The sequence below is a fragment of the Apostichopus japonicus genome, chromosome 16 (assembly GCF_037975245.1).
Source record: "Apostichopus japonicus isolate 1M-3 chromosome 16, ASM3797524v1, whole genome shotgun sequence".
Lineage (NCBI taxonomy): Eukaryota > Metazoa > Echinodermata > Holothuroidea > Aspidochirotida > Stichopodidae > Apostichopus > Apostichopus japonicus.
In genome coordinates, this window is record NC_092576.1 from 12,242,267 (window position 1) to 12,262,463 (window position 20,197).

Sequence of the window (20,197 nt, forward strand, 5' to 3'; positions counted from 1 at the left end):
AGTCAACATACTACATATTTAGTGAAAGACTACATACATAGTAAACATACTACATATTTAGCAAAAGACTGCATACATGGTTAACGTACTGCATATTTAGTAAAATACTGCATACATAGTCAACATACTACATATTTAGTAAAAGAAAGTAAAACAAAATTGTCCACAGTCATTCTCCAACTTCTTAAAAACACACATTTGGATAATTCAGTATATACTAACACTATTAGCTTATAATACAACTACTTTCATTTTTGTTTTAAAAATATTTGCGATCCAAGAATCTTTCATTTGTGTTATAGTTTTACACGTAATTTAGATAGTTATGACAACATAGTCTACATGCGTGCCCAAACACCGGTAAGGCACCTTCTAACAGAAGACAAAAATAAAACACTTTATTTTCATTGATTAATTGATTTGCATTTCTTGTAGATATAATGACCTTTACTAAATAGTATCGATAAACATAAAAACAATGAACGTCAATTGTCCACAGTCATTCTCCAACCGCTGTACAGTGGAATGATTCAGTATATACTGACACTATTAGCTTAGTATAAAACTATACTTTAATTTTTAATTTGAAAAATAATTGCGATCGTTATGCCATGCATGGTTGCCAAACACCAGTCGTCAACTGACAGAAAGAAAGCCACCTAAATTTGATAATTGATATTTCTCCTTCTTCTGCTTTTCTTTAGCTAACGTTCTCTCTATCACTATTTATCGATTACGCTGTACGTCTGTTTAAGTAAGGCATGTTTAACTAGAGACTATCCTTATAAACTGAAAAGAATGAGAACAAAATCAATAATGGCCAAATTTGATAATTTGATATAAGAAATATTGATTATTATCGTTTGAGCAAAGTAACATGAAATGAGGTGATTAATTTAATCGCTTCATGTAGAATGAACAGAGATATATATGTGTGCGTGTGGGTGTGTGTAACAGTTTATTGAATAGTGTGTTGTAGACTATTGTATAGTTCAAAAGCGAGCTGACGAAAATGTCACTTTGGATTAATGGAATTTACCTCTTTGTGGTATTCTTTTCATCGTTATGTTTTGATGGTAAGAAAGTTCAACACATTTATTCATTTTAACAAGACTTAAGGAAGTGCTTGTTTTCAAAAAATATTCATGGAGTCCATTCAAGAATTAGACGGAGGGGATAAACGTTGTTTCAGCATCTATTTAATATTCTTGAATGGTCGATTATGGTCTACGGTAGCCTATGCTAATCTTAAATAAATCTTTCAAGTGTTTGAAACTTGCAAACTTTGTTAATTTTTAGCTACCATATTCATAGATGTTATCGTTCATCACGAACTCTATATTTTGTGTTTTGTAAAATGACATTTATTTAGCCGGACTTTGGATACTCTTATTTATCTTCTGTAAAATTTGGAAATTAGATATATCTTGAACTCAGAATGTGATTATTATTTTTCAGCATACTGCTAGTTAAGGGCACGGTCGCACACTCATGTGAATAAAGCCTAGCATAACCTATTCCACATTCCCCCCCCCCCCCCAATAAATACGATTTGTTCCCCAATTATTACTCTTGTGTACTTTGTTTCTTCTCTATATGCTTCCTTCTTGTCGTTCGCAGAAGGGGTACTAGCGTTGTACGGGAACCAATGTGCGAAAAGTCCAACCTTAGACAAGGATGCACCTAACAATATCTACTTCTGTCCTTTCGAGAACCCAGATGGAACAGAGAATGTTTACACTGAGTGTTGCTATAACGACAGACCTGACGAAGAAGGGAACTATTACAGTTGCTGTAGATCGGATGACGACAAAGAATCAGAGAGGTAATATCAGCAAACACAAAAACGTTTTTAAAACGTTATTAAAACGTTTTGTCTTTGGTTTTGATAACGTTATTTGTAGTGTAATAAATATGTCACAAAACGTTTGCAGGCTATTATTTCAAAACATTTTTTGTCTTTTAAACATTAATATAACATTAATATGACATTAATATCTCATAAAAACGTGATGCCGACGTTTTTATAACACGACATGTAACGTTTTAAAAACATATTTTAAAAGCTCTTTTAATAATGTTATGATAACGTTTTGTGTTTGCTGGGATATTCTTTTACTTTAAGGTCCAGGCACACTCTGGAAAGATCAGATCTGAAACTGGTACACATTTTCTGAGGGAATGGCTTAGTAAAATGTAAAACTGCCTCATGGGATTCAGTTAATTACTAACCAAATAAAAAACAGTCTTAAAAAAAGGAACTAAGATGAACATGAAATTTACTTTTACTTCAGGAAAAGAGTAACAATTCCTTCAGTAATGTACCTTATTTCAACAACGTCCTATTGGAGGCCTTGCGTTTATGATAATATACACATTAAATCTGTTTTACAAAGCTTTTGCTTAAAATCTAAAAATACCTGATGGGATTCAGTTAATTATTAACAAAAAACCACAGTCTTAAAAGAAGAACTAAGATGAAAATGAAATTTACTTTTACTTCAGGAAAAGGTGATTGTATCTTATTTCAACAATGTCCTATTGGATGCGTTTTGTTTATGATGACATCCACATTAACTCTGTTTTACAAAGCCAACCGATTTTCAAGAGGCATTACCTAGGCACTCCGTGTGACAAGTTGGGTCAAAAAATGATTTTCAATGCGGCCTGTTGTAAGCTCAAATCTGCCTCATGATTATATGTCTAGATATGGTTGCTTGAAAAGATTTTGCTTTGTCAGATAAAGTTGAAATCAAGAATTCAGATGGTTAACAATGGTTAAGATGTGGTGTCATTATTGTTTTTTAGTTATAGATGTAATCTTTTAAACATGATTTAAAGAATAACTGATAAGCCAGTTTCATATGAAATAAGAAGGGAAAAAAAAGCTTTCTTGTAAAGTGAATATGGCTGTTCGACTTTTCAAAGAAATTGTTTGAAATTTTTGCTTTGAAATTTTTGCTTTGTTGATTGTGACGTCGGCTCCTCAGTGTTGTACTTACTGTTAATGTAACTTTGTTGTTTTGTAAATTCTGATAACTGAAACAAAACATTTTCTTTTAACTTCATAGAATGTAACAAATTTACACTCTTTGGTTGGCATTCAACAGTATTTATCCTTGAAGTATCTGTAATACATTCTTAATAATTATGCATGCCATCTTCGACAATAAACTGTATCTCACATTGAGTCTTGTGTTGCATCTGACGAATCAACGCACTAATTATCTGACTGTATTAGACTAAGAAGTCCAGTCACTTTAACTAATGACCCTCAATTCTCATTAAATGGTTATTGCTGATTAATAATTAATATTATTAAAAAATATTCATCATATTAAAATTATAAAACTATTATTATATAGTTATTATAAAATTATTAATTGATTAATTATTTAATAGGAAGACAACCTGATCTGACAACAGTACTGTATTTCAACGATCTTAACAATAAAATAAATAAACTATCTACAACATAATTAATTTGCGACTTAAAGTCACCCTCAAGTTTTCAATCATCAAAGCTTGCCAATTCCCTACTGTGATGAAGTTTACATCCTTCTTCTCCGTTGACATGTTTGCTCATTCTTGCTGTATGTGTTCCTCCTAGAACTGCTAATGCACAGAGGGTTGCCTTTATAATAGGCGGCGTGGCTGCCATTCTGTTCTCAGCCGTTTTCCTCTTCACCTACTGCCGCTCAGATACATTTCCTGTCGTGGAAAGAATCAAAGGCAGGATTACGTTCTGGTGGCAATCCATATCCGATCACGTTTGCTTTTGCCTATGTTGTAAAAAGTAAGTATCAATTTGATATATTTATATATATATATATATATATATATATATATATATATATATATATATATATATATCACATATAGACAAGATATACAATTTTACACCATATTGCTACCCTGGGTTTCACGCACGCATAGAGCGACGATCTTCAGCCGACGATCTTCAGGCCGACGATCTTCAGACTGGCCTGAAGATCGTCGCTCTATGCGTGCGTGAAACCCAGGGTAGCAATATGGTGTAAATTGTATATCTTGTCTATATGTGATATTATTGCTCTACTAAGGGTATTGAGCACTTTCTGCTTCTACTGATTATACTTATACGTGTGATATATATATATATATATATATATATATATATATATGTATATGTTTATATATATATGTAACGTAGTGAGTTGCAAAATCGATAACGACAAACGATAACGCACATAAAGATTCAAATCGCGTCAAATAAATATTGTTTTTACACATGCACAAAAACACAAAACCAGAAAAGAAGAATATATATCGTGAGAAACTACTGTTTAGGAACCGTGGTGGTTGTCGTTTGTGTCACATTGCACTGATGACATTTTTGCATTTCGTCAGTTGTATGTATTTTGTTGATATACCTAACTCTACAGAAACCACATTGCAGCGTGCACTTAAAGGCATTGAAGACTCGCCCCAAACAGCGTGCCGCCATCTTTAAAAAGTTAACTTTCCGTTGCTTGCAAGTGAAGTTTTGCCCTTGTCGCTACAAAGTGCAGACAGTACTGAAACGTGATACCTTGTTATCTTTAGCTGGACCTGAGATGTCAATAGCTATATCGTTTGTAAACTGTGATGTGGGTATTGACCGCAGCTGTATGTACTGACTGTACACTAGTGTCTAATTACCGACGTTAGCAAGCTGTGTGTGTATTTTCTGGGATCAATGGTGGTGTCTAACACTTCTATTACACCTCATTCGAAACTAGTTCAAATTACCGGCGTTAGACGTTTCTTTTTGCGCGAGTCTTCACACCTTTTAAAGGAATCAAAATAATGATATTCTTTTAGCCGTATTCGATTTCATATACTAACATAAATATCAAACTTTTAAGATGACACGGCCTAGGAAATTTTCTCACTTGGTTACAACATGACTTATATATTCGCTTTAAATTTCGGTTTTTTTTTTCATTCAGAAATTTTCAACGTGATGAGAAGAAAGAAGACGTTGTAGCCATTGAAGACAACACAGTCTTTCAAATGTGGTAGTCACGTGGTAGTCACCTGATACACCGACTGATTACTATTACGGTGGTATCTTTAAATTTCTTGGAGGTGTCTTTCTTTTGAAGCGTATCTACGAGTGGCTGAAACTGACTTTTTAAGCAAACTGGATGAAATATTCTGCATCGCAAAGATATGTTTTTTTTTTCATTTTAGCAAGAGTGGATTGCGTGATGGGCAATTCTATGGAAAATGCTTTTGTTTCCATTTATGATATAAAACACACTTATTCACAGAGGATATTAATATTTCTACAGCAGAAAATAACAGATACATTTGGATGAAATTTTTATAACTACAGAGAGCACATTCAGCTGAGCAAATATTCTAAATGTATCTGATTTCAAAGGGTAAATAAGCAAGAACATTATATACTTAGCCTAAGAAAAGACTTCTGAAGAACAGCTGCCTAGATTACATACATCAAAGACGACCAGCTTTGGCCACACTTCATGGAGTAAGAAACAGGTTTAGCCAGTCAAAACAGGTTATATTTTAACAACCAATACATCGAGTTAGGGACAAGATACCGAAACGGGGATTTTACCTAATGTTGTGAATATTTTTTTCTCTGCAAGGTGAGACCTACATTTTCTGTCAACGGAATATTATGATGGAATAAATTGCGATAGTAAGGACATTAATGTTCTTTAAGAAGGATAGCAGTTATAACGATCCCGCTGATTATGCTCAGTTGTAATGTGATTTAATCGATGGTTTGACCAAACTCTGCCGTATATAGAGAGAATATTTCCATAACTTCGCGCATGCGTTGAAGTTAACTGTATAATTCCAATAAATGGGTAAAATAATATCTCAAAAGACAAACTTCCTGTTTCCTTGTTTCACTGTGCGAATTGCTGGTCGTTTTCGTTAAGGCTCACCTTGTCACCTTGTGCCGTCGAGTCGTGTCCGACCCCTGGTGATGACCATGACTTTAATCCTCCAATCCTTCCGGCTCCTGGTTGCCCCTCGAAGTCTATCCAGAGTCAACCCAGTCGCCTGCTTGACACCATCCATCCATCGTGCTCGTGGCCTGCCCCTCTTTCGTGATCCATCACCCATTCCCACCATTAATGATTTTTCCAGGGAGTCGTCCGCTCGCATGATATGACCGAAAAAATTTAGTTGTTGCCTCAGGATCTGTGCTTCCAGTGGAAGTGAGGGTTTTATTTGTTCCAAAATCGAGATGTTTGTTCTGTGTGCAGTCCAAGGGACTCTCAATAGCCTGCGCCAGCACCATAATTCAAAACTGTCTATTCTTTCCCTCATTCCCTTTGTTATTGTCCATGATTCACTCCCATATGCACAACTGGGAAAACTAGTACTTTCATCAGTTGACTCTTCGTTAATAATGAGATTGCTTTGTCCTTCCAGATCTTGTTTAACCCGTCACAGCAGCTCTTCCAAGAGCTAACCGTCTCACAATCTCCCCCTTACAGGTACCATCGTCATCAAATCTAGAACCGAGACAGTTAAAGTCGTGTACTATTTCAACTTTGTTTCCACCCAAAATAATATCGTCCAGCTCCTCTGTGCACATAACCTTGGTCTTCTTTAGGTTCAGGTGTAGACCAGCCTGAGTGCTATGTGTCTGCACACGTTCCATTAGATTAAGGAGGTCTTCTTTGCTTTCTGCGAGCAGTGTGGTGTCATCAGCATATCTGAGGTTGTTGACTCTTCTGCCACCTATCTTCACCCCTAGCTCTATATTGTCTAGGTTAAGGCTATGTAGCCTAAAAGTTCGATTGAAACAGGGGTAACAATTTGACAGACCGACAGACCGACAGACTCTAAGAACTAGTGCAAAATAGGGACTAGTTCTCATGCTTAAAGTTTGTACTCATTCGTACTCATACCAAAACCAACAGGAATTCTACTTGTACGCGAACCAGTGGCGTAACCAGACATTTCCATCTGGGGCTGGGGGGTGCTTCGAGTTCGAGGGTTCGAATAGCGAGTAAGTTTTGCGAGCGACGTTTGCAATATGCACCATTCCCAAACACTTGTAACTATGGTAACGGTATGGTTGCGAATGTTTCCCTCCGTCCGCTAAATAGGGATAGTCCAACTAAAAATATGAACTTGATATATTGTAGAGAAAGTCACTATACTCCTAGATGATAACCCTGTGTGCTCTGTTCTCATAACTTACTATTAACAGTACGTAAATGTATCGTTCAAACTTTGTCTTCAAACACCTATGTATTTCTTTACAATTGGATAATTCATTTTTGTCAGTAAAATTTGTTATTTGCCGAATCAAATTTCGATAAACTTCAAAAACCCATAAATGGTATAGCGATGGGATTTCGACAATTGGGTTCAGTTTTACGTCCTTTTCAACTGTTTAATCTGAAGTTCTCATTTTGTTATGGACCATTTTTCAACAGTGCATGCAGTTGCTATCTCATTGCCTATTATTTACTATATTATGACTTACGCATATTTGTATATGAAGCTCATTTTCATCAATTTACGATTCATTCATTCAGCCACTACAAAACTGTCTGTCCAGGCCCATAGTCCATCGGTTTCATACATTGATCGGTCGTAAGTCCATATAGTCGTTAGAAACAATATCTCGATTAGGCCTATCGGAGGGAGGGGGGGGGGGTCTCGTAGCGATGACACAAAGTAAAATAATAGGATAATATGTAATTTGAGACGCAATTGGCTGGTATATATAAATTAGAAGTCCCGTCGATTACGGATTAACGTCATTCGCGAACTGGTATAACTGAGCCTTCAAATGCATGTTGTAATTTTCGTCCAAATCATTTCTGTTGCCCACCAATGTCATTTGAGGGGATAAGCCGGGGGTGTTGCAAGATATTTGACGGTGGGTTCGCTCTCCCCCACCTACCCCCTCGTACCGGTCACATGACGCGATTTACCGTACCTCATGTGCACACCACGCATAGCCATATAACGTTATATTACTCAAGGTTCCGCTCGAGTGAGCTAGTCACAGTGCAAACTCGTATATACACACGTATTTGCTTATCATTATTAACTTGTGTTACCAGTATATTTTCATTTTGCTAAGACAACTTGTAAGTTCGAATTAAACATATATTACAACATAAACGGACTCACTGTTTTACGAAGAACAATGGTACAACAAACTAAGGGAACACGGAAAGCTTTGTTAGTTGGTAGGTACTACTATATATAATACTATTTGTTTTATCTTTTTCTTTATATTTTTCTATATCATTGCGTATTGCCAGAATAAGCACAGCACATGCCAGTCGTGCATATGATATATATATATATATATATACATATATATATATGTATAAATATATATAAATATATATGTAGAATTGAAATCGTAATGAGTTGGAAAATCAAGAACAGTGAAAAACTTCTAGCCTCCAACGGGATGCGAACCCGGACCTCCCGATTTGTATGCGGACACCCTAACCACTAGGCTATGGACGCTGATTGCTTGTCCAGAGGTTCGAAACCGGTATGGAAGGTCGTAATTCCACTGTTGGCGTTTGTCACCTGTATCGAACAATACTAGTTCTGTTTTGGTGACATATTTGCCTTACTCTAGAGATCAAATATGATTCTAACCAACTCGAAGTCATTTGTGATTCCTAGAGCCGGATCTCGAAAGAGATACTTTGAACACACTTTTGTTAATGAAATGTTACTGAAAAAAAAATGGAGGTTAATATATATTCATCATCATTTTTCATTTCTTTATTCCAGTATAAATTTACAGAAAAATTTATAATAGGATAAAAATATAACAATATACAGAACATCAAAAATACAGGTTAAGACATATTAAAGTTTATGAGATTAAGTTAATAATGAAACATAAAAAGCGTTACAAAAGTTATCAAAGCTATCAAGAAGCTACAACAAAGGATCTAAGAAGCTGTCTTTACCAGTTTACATAAAGGGCTGCTCTGTAAATAAACGAGTTCTTAAAGAGTGTAATTCTAAAAGATGGCGTGATATTTGCATTTCTCAAATTATAATTTGTTTTATTGCACAGAGAGTTGAGCTTGGAATGTAAAGGATGTTCGTTAGTAGTTTGAATATTTTTGACAAGTCTTACAAATTCATTCCTAGCAGATTCATTGACTCTATGTACAAGTGTACATACTCTATGTTTATATATACATGTATATATATACATGTATATATATACATATATATATACATATACATATGTACATAAAGTATATATTTATTTAAGTTCTACGCTATAGGTGGTTATCATTGTTCAAAATCACTGCGTAGGCTGTTGCTGATTAATCGGCTGGTTCATTGTTATGTCGACAATGCAATTGTACCAGTTTCTTTGTGTTATATTCGTAGTCTATACATTAGTAGTGACGGCAAACATTACCTTATGGTTACGCAGACGATTTCATTGTTCATTAGCCAGTCAACATGGGTATATGCTCTTTGTTGCAAGGATATTTTTGAGGCCCAAGCAATATTTCTCATAATAAATTTGGTCGATGAATTATTTTCAGCAAACGAACTTGCGCAGTAGCCTCCACAGACAGTAGATAACTCACAAACCTATAGCCGCGATCAGTGACGTGGCAATGGGGTGGGATGGGGAGCAATCGGTCGCCCCTTTCATATTTCTGGCTACGTCCCTGACTGCGATCATAATAGTAATTATTACCTTCCAACCAAACGGACTCGTGAAAAATGACCTAACGTACACAGTAGCATCGCCGTGATCTGCACACGATCACAATCTCCATAAAAGAGGAAAAGCTGGGCTGGGAGTGAATCAAATTGTTTGGGTCTTGTGACTTCCCCACTCCCCGTTAATGTATTTTTGATGGTGTAGTGATGGTGTAGTTAAGTTATAGTGTAGTGATGTTGTAGTGATTGTGTAGTATATAGTGTAGTGTAGTGATGGTGTAGTGATTTTCTGTTTCACTATATACAACAAGTGTTGTTTAATTATATCTTAACCTTCCCTTGATGGTACTTCTTCTCAGAGGGGGGCTTGCAGACAATGACTACATATACTAGGTCATATAGATAGATCTGAATGAAGAAGTGTAGGTTTTAGTAATATATGTGAAATTAATTATGTATAGAGGAAAAATCATAAGCTGTTCGTTGTATACCGATGTAGTATACTGATTGTATGTTGTTTTCTGCTCTTAACCTTGTTTCACATAATACATGTACTATATAGCTATACCTTTTGCTTAACCGCATTGTTCATAATCTATTCCCTACAAATTTTATCAAAATTTCTTAACCTGAGTATATAATCGAGGTGTTAACAAAGGTATATATTACACCTGCAGGTCCGCTGAAAACCTTCACATATCACGTTTTAGAACAAATACTATCAAACATTGTTTAAGAATTCGCACAAAAACTTTCTCTCTGAAATTCATTGCGCCCACGGAATATTTAAATAACACGTACTGTTACATCATGCAGCAGAGAATTAAGAAACAGCTTGATCTTAGTAATTACTTATTTTTTCTCTACTTCTTTGCATTTTTTTTATTAGTAATTTATTTTGTTTGTTCATTATGTATTAGATTATACTGTCCTATTACTGGTAGTGACATATTAGACATGTCTACATTGTTTATATGTGAACTTTGCGATAAAAAAAAATGAAATGAAAAGCTCAATTTATCCGAATCAGAAGATTTGAAGTCTTCTTAAAGTAAATTTAATGTTGAATCGTTTTGATGCTCAGAGAGTTGTGCTTAAGAGTTGTGTATTTTAGAGTTGTGCTTAACTTCATAATGACTAACTTCATTAACAGTTGTTGTTGTTGTTTTTCGAGCATGTAGTGATCACAACATTGCCATCAATTTATTGGAGATTTTAAGTCTTATCTCCTTAGTCTTCCTTTCGCATAACGTTCGGCTTCACCAGGAACTTTATATGGTGGGGTGTGGTATTGAAAATAAAATGGAATGGCCCATCTTAAGCCGAAATTATCATGCTTCATCTCAAAAAATCGGAAACTTTTTATCGTGAAAATTCTGGTGTGATAATGAGGAACTTTTTGAGATAAGAAGTCAACAAGTTTGAGACGAGAAAGTTAAATGTAGCGTCAAGATTCCAGTTAAATAAAGAATAAAAACTGAAAAAATAACTTTATTTATGTACAAAATGTCGATTTAGTGGAGAATTGAAAATTAATATTTCAACATATTTTAAGCAGGCAATATTGACAACGTTTACATTAAAGCAAATAATTCTCCAAACTATGTAAATGATTACGTAGTATATGTAATTGCCTTAATATATATACATACTTATTACCTATACTATAATGGTACAGTCCATGTGATATGTAATGAATATTCATACCTATGCACGTGAGTAGTCTCTGCAGGACAGACCAGTATATACGAAACTTGAACAAAACCGTTGCTTTCGTCACAAATTTCTTTTCCATAATGAAATGAGTTCAGCTGAATTATCCAGCATTGTCATGGACTGCATCTTAATTTACTTCTTCATATCCCAGTAGCGACTAAATAATGTCTTCTGATCTGGTTGTATTACAGGATTAGTTTCATTGTCGACACTTTGGTACTTAACTACTGAAGATGAAAGAGAGCGCATTGTTAATGGTACGTAATATCTGTTTTTATGTTGAAAAGGATCACATTTGAATTTATCAATTTCAATGACTTCGATGCGGCTGCTATTCTACCTCGGTTGAGATCTGGGGCAAGATTTTCTAAACTTTTGTATCGTCAAATAAACGTATTGAAATAGCTTCTCTCAAAATATTGAAATGGGGGTAATCCACTAACAGTGTGGAATATTTTCTTCTTCTTTTCCATACAAGTATCACATTGTGTGTCACAGGATTACTATACTGCTATTACTATATCTACTGTGAGAGTTTTGCTTGTTTCGGTGTAAAGTACCACTTCCCAGGATCGCCACAGGAGTCGACTGGAACTCTGTACACTCTACGGCGATGGGAGCGACTGGGGCCCTGCTTGGAAGAGAAATGTGTGGATGTAACCGATGCTACAACGTGCACGTGACGTTTAACGCCAGTGGATACTTAACATCTGAAATCAAATGTCTTCATCACACACGATACAAAGAAGGATTAAATGCCACTGACTATGCATCGTACTTCGATCTAAAGCTAAGAGGAAGTGATATTATTTTAGCAACAATCGTTTCGGACACTGACAGAAATCTCGATATCTTGGAAACCCTACATGTGGAAAGTGAGGGTACGTATAACATATCGTTAACACTAATCTACGATAGGATGTCTTCAGCGTATGGTCTGGATGTTATACAAGAGCCCGAACTAAACTGTCCATTGTGCTTTCCTAACAAGACATGTCATATAGCATTACCTGTAAGTCACATTATGATACCAAATGAAAACAAACTGACGAGAAGATTCCAGTGGACACCAGTTCCGCGAAATAGCATTGATCTTTATCCAAATGTTTCTCTGGTTACAACCGAAGAGAACAAGACCTACGTTTTTACTTACGGTGACAACAAATGGACGGAGAGATACTTCTTATGTAAAGAATGCAATATCTCGAGAGCTCTGGAAAGTTGTTTCAAAAATAACAAAGTTGTTTTCATTGGAGATTCTCATTTGAGGCAAGCTGCTGCCGTACTCGAACCACACTTTGGTGATAATGGGTGGGGGCTTATATCGGACGGAAGAGGAGTGTATTACAACGAAGCAGCCAATATCAATAGAACGGATTACGTTCAAAGGAAAATAGGACCTCACTTCGTTCCTGGTTTTATGTTGAATGGTCTAGAGAGTGGACGCTACGACACGATTCAAGAGAGAGACAGATACGATACGTGGGTTATCAATACCGGACATTGGGATTTAAGAGATGTATCGCTATTGGAATACATTAAAAACATTGAATTACTGTTTCCAAAGTTTGATCGATTTCGAAAAAAGTTTGACTTAAAATTACTTTGGAATGGAACCCCTCCATATTCGTATAATTATCTTCTATGGGGGGATCTTGAACAAAGGACTAATATCAAAATTGGTCTTGCGGACCAAATGATACAAAAACTATGTGCAAAGTACAACATTACGTTTGTGCCTTACTTTGATCTTGCCTATCCATTTTATACGTTATCGTGTGACACGCATCACTATCTTTGCCAATCAACGCAGTCTTATCCAATAGGGGGCGCTCAACTTAATATTTTACTACAAGCAATCTGCGGATAACCACAACATTTGCACTGAGCTCAACTAACTAAAGGATATTACAAACGTCCCGCATAGCTTTTGTCATTATCAATACAACTTATTACATTATTATTCCATTTTGCACCCAAGTCTAGTGTATTTATTGTTCGTTTGATTCTGCTGCTATCGTTGTTGTTATTTTGTTAAAGTGAAATGGATCATTGGATCAAGTTTTCAATCTGTCAAAATGTAAAATACTATACTATAGATTTTATAATTTTAGAGTTCAGCGCATGAACAGGCATTCTTTTAACGCCAATTTGTTCTATTTTAAAAAACAAATAATTTAGATAATTTGAATGTATACATTTGTACATTCCTCCGTGCGCCGCTTAGATGAGTTTGTACATCTATAACAATCGTTCGATATGTATTTTGCACCAATCATACTCTGAAACGAATAATGTGTACACGTCTGAAATTAACCCACGGCAAAATGGTTTTTTCCAACACTTAATACAACTAAAAGAAAATTAAGACAGTACCGCATAATAATTGAATTTTCCTTTTTTTTCTCGTTTTGTCTCCTCCTCAGCCTCTTATAGAGAGGACCTAACCTTGGGAAATATATACATGTATATTATATATGTTATATATATATATATATACATGCTATATAAATATACTATGTAACTATAATAAAAAGTGAAAGATTCACATAGGTAGTGTTAGAAGAAGATGATGCTAAGTTAACGTGTCAGTGTATACGTTGAGTTGCAAAATCTGTTTTTGTGTAAGTATGACTATAAACAGAAGGTTTCTTTGTCTCTCCTTTTATTGTCTTTTCTTTTGTTATTTTACATAGTAAAAATCATCTGAGTTCATTCATGTTACGTTATCCAGTTCAAAAATTGAAATGTGTGTCAAATACCTTTCTTTATCGGCCCACCTGATTTTTGAAACAAGTGGTACTTCATGCAAAAACACAATAGAGAAAAGGGGTAAAATGTTATTTATCAAATCCGATCGGGTAAACTAACTTTCAATCTATATTTGACTCTATGTAATCTTTCTCAATCTCTAGGAGCATCTTTTTTATTTGGGTTCATTGGAAATTAAATACGATGTGACATCATTTTTAAAAATTTACGCTTTTAATATATCCTTGCACTTAACTGTTTACTTTCCCAGATCCAAGCACTCCACCATGTAATTTTTCTGAAGAAGAATATTTACAGGAGCAGCATTGTTAATGAAATGATGTAAACGACAAAGGCAAATGATTATAAATATATATATATATATATATAATATATAAACAATATATATAGATAAATATATATGTATATATAAATATATATATATATATAAATATATATATATGTTTATGTAATATATGTATATTTAATTGATATCGTAATGAATTGGAAAATCCAGAACAGTGAAAAACTTCCAGCATCCACCGGGATTCGAACCAAGGCTCCCCGCTAACTTGGACGCTGATTGTATGTCCAGAGGTTCGAAACCGGTAAGGAAGGTCGTAATTTCACTGTAGGCGTTTGTCACCTGTATCGAAGAATACTAGTTGTGTTTTGGTGACATATTTGCCTTACTCTAGAGATCAAACATGATTCTAACCAGCTCGAAGTCATTCGTGATTCCTAAAGCCGGATCTCGAAAGAGATATTTGAACAGACTTTTGTTAATGACATGGAGGTGAAAGGCAAATGAATATATATATATATATATATATATATATATATATATATATATATATATATATATATATGTTGATACTAGTTGAGACTAGTGGAACACTAGTAGTTGTAACTCGGAGTTTCACGCGTTATAGCGATCGTCAGACAACTCTTGTTGTCTGACGATCTCTTGAGTTGTCTGACGATCGCTATAACGCGTGAAACTCCGAGTTACAACTACTAGTGTTCCACTAGTCTCAACTAGTATCAACATATATTCCGCTCTGTCCACTGGACATAGAGCACTCTGCGCCAAGATAGACGCCAACCAACCAACCAACCAACCAACCAACCAACCAACCAACTATATATATATATATATATATATATATATATATATATATATATATATATATATATATATCAAAATCCCATGGCTATACCATTGTTGACTTCTTAAGTTTATCCAATTTCTAAATTTGATTCGGCAAATAACAAATTTTACTAAAAAAATGAATTATCCATTTGTAAAGAAATTCATAGGCTTTTGAAGACAAATTTTGAACAATAAATTTACGTACTGTGTTAATAGTACGGTGTGAGAACAGAGCACACAGGGTTATCATCTAGGAGTATAGTGACTTTCTCTACAATATATCAAGTTTATATTTTTAGTTGGACTATCCCTTCAACAATTTAGCGGACGGAGCTCAGGGATAAACTGTTCAATTTGGGTAAAGAAACATTCACAACAGTACCGTTACCTTGGTTACAAGTGTTTGGGAATGGGGCATATTGCAAACGTACCTAAATGACCGAACTGGTCGCTTGCTAAACTAACCCCATATTCGAACTCTAGAACTCGAACCACCCCCCTCCCACCCCAGATGGAAAAGTCTGGTTACGCCACTGGTTCGCGTAAAAGCAGGGACATAGCTAAAGCCTGATGGTTGGGGGGGGGGGGGGGATAGTGGCTGAAATACCAACTGGATGGGTTTTGTTGCCAGAAAATTCCGACTGCTGCTTTGTACCCCCTCCCCGCGCTACTTGTCAACGATACGGTTAGTGTCAGTCAGACACCCCATCTTTCGGGGCTGCACTTTTGTTCCGAACCTCCGATACATTTGTACCAATGGCCCTCACTTAACAAACTTATTAATCACTCTGGTTAAGCAAGTAAGCAACCTAAAAAAGCTATGTTATTGTAACAAAGGGGAATATACTTTTTTTTCCAAAATATTATATTCGACGACATAGTGAATTACCAAAAAATACAGTGCTTTGTCCTAGCGCGCTTAATATTATTTTCATTTTATTGGGGGAGGGGGGGGGGCGGGTATTATTTATCACTCACATGAAAACATGTTCAATTGTTCACTTCATTCCAACTGAGCATTTGGAATGAAGTGAACAATTAAACATTATGCAGAGAAATGTTGAGTTGACGAGATACGATAAGTTGTCAATTAAACATTTTGCAGAAATTTTTCAATTGCTCAGATGGAATGAAGTGAACAATTGAATATTTTGCAGCAAAATGTCCAATTTACGAGATATGATAAGTTGTCAACTAAACATTTTGCAGAAAATTGTCCAATTGAGGAGATATGATAAAGTTGTCAATTAAACATTTTGCAGAAAATTGTTCAATTGCTCAGTTAGAGCAACTTAGCAATCCAACATTTTTCTGATAAGATTTTATCTTGTTATCTAAACAATTCACTGAAAAATGTCAACTTATGGGGCAAAGGTTTTCTTATGTTGATGGCACCTTAAGCCTCCGTAGATTAGCATTGAGCGTTTGTATACCATAGCGACAATGTATATCCTGAACTTTTACATGAAGCTAGCAAACGGGGGGTCAACACATCCAATAGCAAAATTTGCACATAAATAAACCGAATTGAAGGTGGCGAACGTTGTACAGTAGTTCTATTAGGCATTTTTTAGAGTATTCAAAAACATACGAAGTTTTGTATAGTGGAGTATAAGGATCGCATTATAGGCCTAGGTAAATTAGAGTGGGACAGTCGGAAATTCCGACTGTCGCACTCAAATTTTTAAACTATCGTCAGTTTTACCAAGTTTGGGTTGAGACACCCCCCACACCCCCCACCTCTTTAGCGACGTCCCTACGTACAAGTAGAATTCCTTTTGGTTTTGGTATGAGTACGAACGAGTAAAAACTTTAAGGATGAGAACTTATTTTGCACTATTTTGTTCCTATTTTGCACTAGTTCTTAGAGTACAGGTACGAGTGCAAATCCAAGCAGTAAAAATACGCAGTCGCTAGGAGTCTTCTATCTCTTTAAGAATGAATATTCATCACATTTATTATTCAAATGAAGAAGTTATTAATTTTCTTCAATGACCGTTAATTTAATTGAAATTTATACATGTTATTCAGGATGATTCGTTCAATTTCATTTAAATGTCAATGATTAATATCCTCTGTTAATTGATAAATAATTAATTCTATGAATCAAGCAGACCTTAGAATTAAGGAAAAAGAAGAAAACAATCCAATGTCGGTCTGTCGGTCTGTCGGTCTGTCGGTCTGCCGGTCTGTCGGTCTGCCGGTCTGTCGGTTTTGCTTAAAGGTATGTTAGAATACGGTAACCTCGCTTGTCCACTTATTTCGCGTATTGTGTTATACGTATGTAGCTGAACTAATAGACACTTTGGTTGCAGTGTTCGTTAGTCAAATTGTAACCACTTTTTTTAATCGAACTTTTAGTTTACAAAAGCCTTAACGAAAACGACCAGCAATTCGCGCAGTGAAACAGGGTAACATCAAGTTTGCCTTTTGTGCTATTATTTTACCCATTTTGCGGAATTCCACCGTAAACTTCAACGCGGCATGTGAAAAGTGAGGGAAATCTTTTCCTGGCTTCGTGCAGTCTGTCTCTTTACAAGCATAATTCTCTCTATATACGGCAGAGTTTGGTCAAACCATCGATTAAATCACATTACAAAAGGACAGAAATTAACAACTGAGCCAAATTGGCGGGATCGTTATAACACTGCTATATCCTTTAAAACATTAATGTCCTTACTATCGCGAAAAGTTTACCGTGTACCATCAAAATATTCCGTTGGCAGAAAATGTAAGTCTCACCTTGCAGCAGAAAAATATTTACAAACATTAGTTAAAACCCCCGTTTCGGTATCTTGTCCCTAACTGGATGTATTGGTTGATAAAATATAACCTGTTTTGACTGGCTAAACCTTTTTCTTACTCCATGAAGTGTGGCCAGAGCTAGTCGTCTATGATGTATGTAATCTGTGCAGCTGTTCTTTAGAAGTCTTTTCATAGGCTAAGTAAACTAAAGGACTGGTGAACGAGGGCTATCATACATAGTTATGCATATTATTATACCCACAGCTCTCACAAATAGTATTTCTAAAGTAAAACTATGTATGTTCTAAGCAGTCTAGTATTATCATTTTTTTCAATCTCATTTATTCGTTCTTTCATTTACTTTGTGAACAAAAATTGAACACAGAAATGTAAGTACACAATTTTACATCATCTTAATAATAATCAACTGTGAGTGAACATAATGTAAACAAATCTGACGTACCCTCACGCAAAATTGGAAAAAAAAATTATAATTTTCAATCATTTCAAATTTGTAATGTTTTTTTTTCTTCTTGCTGACACTTCAACCTCAAATACAAACCTCTATTCAATATAAAATCATATGTGGACCTCATACATTGTGGACCTCATACACTTCAACCTCAAATACAAACCTCTATTCAATATAAAATCATATGTGGACCTCATACATTGTGGACCTCATACATTTCAACCTCAAATACAAACCTCTATTCAATATAAAATCATAAAGGGCTTCCAGCTCTGCTCTAAAACTACACATAGTATTGTGGACTTACAAAATAAAGTTACTAGTAAAAAAAAAACAACAATTTTTTCAAGAATTTTACTCTCATCATTTTTCTAGCCTGTAACTTGGAATAATGAATAGAAACCGATCTAACATTTAATTTACAGATCTCCCAGAGTACGCGATATGATTTGAAGCTGTATTTGAAGTTAAAGTATCACGTATTGTTGATCAAATGACAATACTTATCATCACTCAATAAAGAAGTATTAAGTTTCCAAATACATGGGCCCCTATGATGTCCCAAAGATACATTTAGAGTTCAATACTATGCATGATCAGAGCCAGAAATCGGAGAAATTATAGCATCGGAAATACAATTTTTAAAAGTTCAAAAGAAATCAAGTCTACAATGAATGGCCTCATCAATATTAGAATGCTAGGTATATAGCGATTTATTTTAGGGTTACGATCATGCCAAATATCTACTAGATCATGATCTTGAGCGCATCTAATTAACCTCCAAGCGGGCATTAAAGTAAGCACGAGATAAACCCCCAGTCTTGTTAATATCGATATTTCACACAAAATTGAAGTCACCACTCCAAAATGATTAAGTCGTAGCTTTTGTTTTGAAGGTGATCACTTTTATACGAAAAATCACCGATACAGACAGAGAACACAGTTACTATTGTCAATCTTAAAGTTTTGTACCACAGAAACAACTGGATCGTGCACGCTCTAAATCGGTAGCATGTGCTATTTGGATTACAGTAAGAATTAAGGATATGTGTAATTCCAACAAATCAAGTTGTTGGGATTTTTTGGGATTACACATATCCTCAGTTCGCTGTAATCCTTATGGCACATGCTACCGATTTATCAGATTTGTCAGCACGACCCAGTTTTTACTGTTGTACAAAACTTCAAGATTTACAGTAGTTACTGTAATCTCTGTGTGAATCGGCTGGAAAAATAAATAGGCTAGCACGATCCAAATTAGACCATATACATTGATGAGGCAGACAAGCAACGCCTCAATATCATTATTGTTGAGCTCAATAAAATGTTGATGATAAAAAGTGTGGGTTAAATAAAATAGCAACGCCTCTACTCTTATTTGTACCATGGTTAAAGGGAGTGAAGACTCGCGCAAAAAGAAACGTCCGATGCCGGTAATCTGACCTAGTTTCGAATGAGGTGTAACCGTAGTGTTAGACACCACCATCGATCCCAGAAAATACACACACACAGCTTGCTACCGTCGGTAATTAGACACTAGTGTACAGTAAATACATGCAGCTACGGTCAATACCCACAACACAGTGTACACATCAGCGATGGACATCTCAGGTCTAGATAAAATATAACAAGGTATCACGTTTCTTTACTGTCTGCATTTTGTAGCGACAAGAAAA

The 20,197-nt window shown here is 35.3% G+C and overlaps 3 protein-coding genes across 5 annotated transcripts in view; all 3 read left to right on the forward strand.

The window, feature by feature from the left end:
• LOC139983148 (dnaJ homolog subfamily C member 25-like) overlaps positions 1-20,197 on the forward strand; it is a 376,890-nt gene that overhangs the window by 159,206 nt on the left and 197,487 nt on the right. The gene's annotated exons all lie outside the window — the stretch shown is intronic.
• On the forward strand, positions 791-5,885 carry LOC139983130 (uncharacterized). Its single transcript, XM_071996503.1, has 4 exons — positions 791-1,076; positions 1,621-1,825; positions 3,611-3,796; positions 4,971-5,885. The coding sequence occupies exons 1-4, from the start codon at positions 1,013-1,015 to the stop codon at positions 5,041-5,043; spliced, it is 528 nt and encodes a 175-aa protein (XP_071852604.1). The 5' UTR covers positions 791-1,012; the 3' UTR covers positions 5,044-5,885.
• LOC139983602 (uncharacterized) lies at positions 8,018-13,791 on the forward strand. 3 transcript variants are annotated; one of them, XM_071997258.1, is made up of 3 exons: positions 8,018-8,220; positions 11,592-11,657; positions 11,958-13,791. In XM_071997258.1, exon 3 carries the CDS (start codon positions 12,014-12,016, stop codon positions 13,268-13,270), a length of 1,257 nt encoding a protein of 418 aa, XP_071853359.1. In that variant the 5' UTR covers positions 8,018-8,220; positions 11,592-11,657; positions 11,958-12,013; the 3' UTR covers positions 13,271-13,791. The 3 variants fall into 3 exon arrangements, with proteins under 3 accessions (XP_071853359.1, XP_071853358.1, XP_071853357.1); XM_071997257.1 differs by having other exon boundaries at positions 8,018-8,216; positions 11,879-13,791; XM_071997256.1 differs by having other exon boundaries at positions 8,018-8,216.

Excerpts from the sequence above, each read along its gene's own strand:
- LOC139983602 (XM_071997256.1), top strand. The coding sequence starts at position 8,174 with ATGGTACAACAAACTAAGGGAACACGGAAAGCTTTGTTAGTTG. Across the intron at positions 8,217-11,591 it reads ACGGAAAGCTTTGTTAGTTG|GATTAGTTTCATTGTCGACA; the intron begins GTAGGTACTACT and ends GTTGTATTACAG. Across the intron at positions 11,658-11,957 it reads AAGAGAGCGCATTGTTAATG|TACCACTTCCCAGGATCGCC; the intron begins GTACGTAATATC and ends TTCGGTGTAAAG.
- LOC139983130 (XM_071996503.1), top strand. The coding sequence starts at position 1,013 with ATGTCACTTTGGATTAATGGAATTTACCTCTTTGTGGTATTCTTTTCA. Across the intron at positions 1,077-1,620 it reads TTCATCGTTATGTTTTGATG|AAGGGGTACTAGCGTTGTAC; the intron begins GTAAGAAAGTTC and ends TGTCGTTCGCAG. Across the intron at positions 3,797-4,970 it reads TTTTGCCTATGTTGTAAAAA|AAATTTTCAACGTGATGAGA; the intron begins GTAAGTATCAAT and ends TTTTTCATTCAG.